Below are 4,407 nucleotides of genomic sequence, written 5' to 3'. Positions count from 1 at the left end.
TAAATATATATATATATATATATAATAAATATATATGCACATATACGTAAATGATATACTGTCTCTGGCCTCAGCTCGACTACGGTGAAGACACCGCAAAGACAATTCCACTGTCTCTCGATGAAGACGCACTTCCCCTAGCCGGCTGAACCCCAGCTCCTCATAACCCTAAACCCTAATAATTAATAAACCCTAATAAACCACAATAAACCCTAAACAAAAAAAAACAAAGAGGGATCGGCTCCCCTTTAAATCTGCGGCCCTCCGTCTCCTCCTCTTCTGCTTTTACTGCGCTGCTCACACTGCCCCCACGTTCATTCAAGTTGAAGAAGATGCTGCAGCAGGAGATGTTGCTGCAGGAGCAGCTGCTGCAGCAGGGAGTCTTGTGGTGGGCAATGCAGCAGCTGCAGCAGGTGGTGCTGCGACAGAAGATGCTGCAGCAGGAAGTACTGCAGCAGCAGCAGATGATGCAGCACCGGAGCCAAGGAGGGCCTCCTGTAAGCCAGCTGTGCGGTACTTGCCCCTGCAACAAAAAGAAGAATTCAATATGCTGAGGGCCCTCATCTCTCAGCTTTTTCCTTTTTCGTGCGACACTAATCAACTACATTATCATGTAGATAGTAATGTGCGTAGCTAAGTGCAGATACACCTGAATGCATATAACAAACGATAAAAGGCGTAGGCTTGCCTATCACGAGGGAATCTGCAGTTATGTTTGCTGCTGCATGCATAAATAAGTATTAATGTTCTCTATATACGTCTCTAGACTAGGGCACCGCGGTCTAATCATTGAGAGACAAACGCAAGTGCATGCATGCATGCCCTTAATTTAGGTGTACATACACTCCGAGGCTGGCAGGACAGCACCTGTGCGAGACACCCGCGAAGAGGCGTTTGTCTTTTAAGTTGAGTTTAAATTTATCTGCTGCACGCTGTAGACCATATTTCTTTATTGTCTTGAGGCCCTTCATCGAAAGCCGCAGCCGCACGTAGTGCCCGCCCTCCGCCCACCATAGACGCTTCCAAGCTAAGTTTACTCGCTGCACTCGATGTGTACGTACACCTGAATGGCTGATGCTCCGCGCCTTCCTGTTGTCCATCTTCCCCAACAACATACACCTGAACAGAGATAAAAAAGACAATATATCAGCAGAAGCCCAGTTGCAACGGAGCTGCAGCACCAACCCCAGAAACATGCATAACAGGAACACCCATTAAAACAGCAACAGCAGCAACTGAAGAATCTAAGGCAGCAAATGGGTTAGCAGCAGAGAAATGGTCTCAGCAACAGCAACAGCAACAGCAGCTGCAGCAGCAGCAGCCTTACCTCCTGGCTGGTAAAATGATAGGGTTTGAAGGGAGGCCTGTAGCCTTTCTGACGCGGGGTTTGCCTCCTCCTCTTCCTTGAATTCTGTAATGCCTTGCGATAGAAGAACGACCAACACTTGTAAATTTCTTTCCCTGCAGATGCAGATCAGCATCAGCATGTTTCATAGACAGCCTTCAGGTGTATGTACAGCTGCCCGAGCCACCCAACAGTTTAGTCAATGCCATTACTCTGTCGCTTCAGGAAATCTGCGGAATAGAAGCAGCAGAAACTAATAATAACAAAAAGCAACAGGATGCAAACAGCTTACCATCAGCTGTTCTTTATACCTCTTCTCACTCATCTTAAGACCTAAAGGGCCCCACGGCTGTCGACCCCCTGCTGGAGACGGCAACCACCAGAAAGACAGGAAGGCAGCGGCTCCGCTTCCACCTGCTGCAGCAGCAATGGGGAGAGAAGGGCCTCGCTGCTGAGTAAGCAGGGGCCCTCTTTCTGCGTCCAGCGGGGGCCCCTGTGCTGCCTTGAGGCAGCGGGGCCCCTCCAGCGCTCTAGTGGGCCCCGCAGCAGCAGCTGCATACACCCCAATCAATGAACGCCCAAATGACCTTGTAGAGGCAGCCAGAAGTTTGTCAGCCACAGAGAGGAGGAAGAAAACAGCAAAAAAGATATTAGACATGAGAGAAGAGCACCGTCCAGGCCTCGCCGTCGGCTCTCCCACCGCCTTTCCCTCAAGACGAAGCAGGTTGCTCCAAAGCTTAAACCGCACGAATTGTACACAGACAGGAGAAAGAAATTATGAAGTATCTCCCGGTGTAGCCAGCCGCCGTTGCAGCCCAAGGTGAAGAACAGCCGACACCTTAAGAACGAGAAGGAAAGCGGAGGAGTTTCTCTGCCTTCTGCACATCACTGACGGCGAGAAATTGCCTAAAGGAAGAAAATTAATTCAAAAAAACTTTAAATTATGCAGGAAAGTTCAGCTTTCCGTGGCGGCATCCACAAGGTGGGGTGGCAGAGAGGGTTCAGTGCTTGGGCGTGGTTTCTCACAAACTGCTGGTATTCCGTAGCAATTTTTCGGTGGAGAATACTAATAAAAAGGAAACTGAACGATTAAAGCAGCTAATTTCAGTGAAAGAAGTTCTCTACGCCCCAGCTTGTCTCGCCAATCCAGGTCTGTGGTAGAAAGCCGAGCTGCGCAGACACTCCAGTTGTGTGTGTAGACGAGTATGGCAGGAGTATGGATGTAATTTACTTTCTTTTGCAATACTCTTCGTTATTATCGTTGTCGGCAGCTTCTTTCTTCAGCAAAACGTATTCGTTGCCTGCTACTTACTCTCTTTCCCTCGCGCCAAAGCAGCCATCAACTTGAGCAGTTTTCTTCAGCTGAAGCAAACTGTTCGGGAATCTTTGAGCTGTCGAGACACCGCGAGTATCTTCTAAAGAGTTACTTTTCCTGGAGGATCTTAAAGGCGTATTACACTTGAATTCGCGCATAAACGGCAGCTGCAGCAGCAGAAGGCCAGCCCTTGGAGGGGAAGGACATACTTTGTTTGCTTCTTGCGAATAAAGCTCGGGTGTTCTTAGTCTTGCAAAGCAGTAGGATACGATGGCGTGTTGCATGAGCAAGTTGCCTTTGGTAGCAGCAGGCAGTGGAGTTGCTGCGCTGCTGCTGTGCTTACCTTCATCATTATCTGGGTCGCAGTCGTTGCTGCAGCAAACAGACAGTAATCCGCTTCTCCTCCTAGGCATGCGGGCCCTTCTTAACTGCAGCTTCGGGGCTCTCTTTGGCTCAAGTGTTTGGGTCCTTTGCATTGGCTCTCCTCTCCTGCGGAAGCATCTCAACAGAAAGCAGCTGAGTACGTCGCCTTCTCTAATCTTCTGCTCCTTCCCTGCTTCCTTCTCTGTTAATTTGCCCTCTAAATAACCCTCTGTAGTAATAGATATTGCGCTTAGAGAAGGATATCCTTTTGAAGCGCACGCGTGCCTGCCTATGCATGTGTGTTTCCTAGTTCGTTTGCTTATGCGTGTGTGTGGGTGTGTGCAAGGCCATATGCGGGTGTGCGTGAATATATACATTATATAATATATATTAAATATATGTGTGCATGTGTGCGTATGTTTATATGCGTGTGTATGTTCGTGTGCGTGTGTGTATGCTTTGTGTGTGTGTGCGTGTGTGCGCGTGTGTGTGTGTGTGTGTGCTCTTACGTTTGTATGTATCTATATGTATGTATATAAGTGTGTGTGTGTGTGTGTGTCTTGTATGTGTGTGTATGTATGCATGGATGTATGTGCGTATATATGTATGTATGCATGGATGTATGGTTGCATGTATGTAGGTATGTACACATGTAATGTATGTATGCATGCATGCAATATACATATATACATATATATATATATATATATGTATATATGCTTGCATACGAATGTGTGTGTGTGTGTGTTGTGGTGTATGTACAGTTGCGTTTCAGTCGGAGCACTTGCCTTTATTTTCTTGTTTTTCTTCTGTCTTTTCTTCTCTTCTTCTGTTTACTACCTGCGAGTTGGCCCTCGATCACAGACGTCTACAAGCTGTTGCATGCGCCAGCGTCTTCTTTAATCTTGCAAACTCTTGTTTTATTATCCCTAAGCAAGTGAGGCATTTATTTATTCAATTTTATTCTTTAGCTTCATTCATAGGGGGTGCTCAGTTTGCTGCTGTCTTCTTTTTTTCCTTATCATCTTCTTTCTACCCTTACACCCGTGCACTGTATTAATACTAAAGAACAGGGCTTGTAGTTTGGCTTGGTGTTGTTGCTGTTGCTGCTGCTGTTGCTGCTTCTGTTGGTGTGCGAACCATTTGATTCGTGCTTGGGGCAGGGGGGTTGCTGCTGTTGCTGCTGCTGCGGCTGCTGTTGCTGCTGATTGTGTTTTTGCTGTTGCATTGTTCACCGTTGTTTTTGTTTCACTTGATGCATCTGCTGTTTATGTATGCTGCTGCTGCTGTTATTGCTGCTGCTATGGCTGCTGCTGCTGCTCCTATTGCTGCTGTTGCTGCTGCTGGTGCGACTATCGTTTTGTACGTCTACTGCTGTTTGTGT

At 47.2% G+C, this 4,407-nt stretch overlaps 1 protein-coding gene across 1 annotated transcript; it reads right to left on the bottom strand.

Annotated features, from left to right (window-relative positions):
• Positions 1 to 318: 318 nt before the first annotated feature.
• EAH_00015980 (50S ribosomal protein L28, putative) lies at positions 319 to 2,003 on the bottom strand (the record flags this gene model as incomplete). Its single annotated transcript, XM_013391074.1, has 4 exons — positions 319 to 523; positions 844 to 1,119; positions 1,328 to 1,461; positions 1,638 to 2,003. The coding sequence occupies 4 exons, from the start codon at positions 2,001 to 2,003 to the stop codon at positions 319 to 321; spliced, it is 981 nt and encodes a 326-aa protein (XP_013246528.1).
• Positions 2,004 to 4,407: the final 2,404 nt, after the last annotated feature.

The sequence above is a fragment of the Eimeria acervulina genome, genomic scaffold (genome assembly GCF_000499425.1).
Source record: "Eimeria acervulina Houghton genomic scaffold, Eah_scaff98, whole genome shotgun sequence".
Classification (NCBI taxonomy): domain Eukaryota; phylum Apicomplexa; class Conoidasida; order Eucoccidiorida; family Eimeriidae; genus Eimeria; species Eimeria acervulina.
This window is presented reverse-complemented; position numbering and strand designations above follow the sequence as displayed.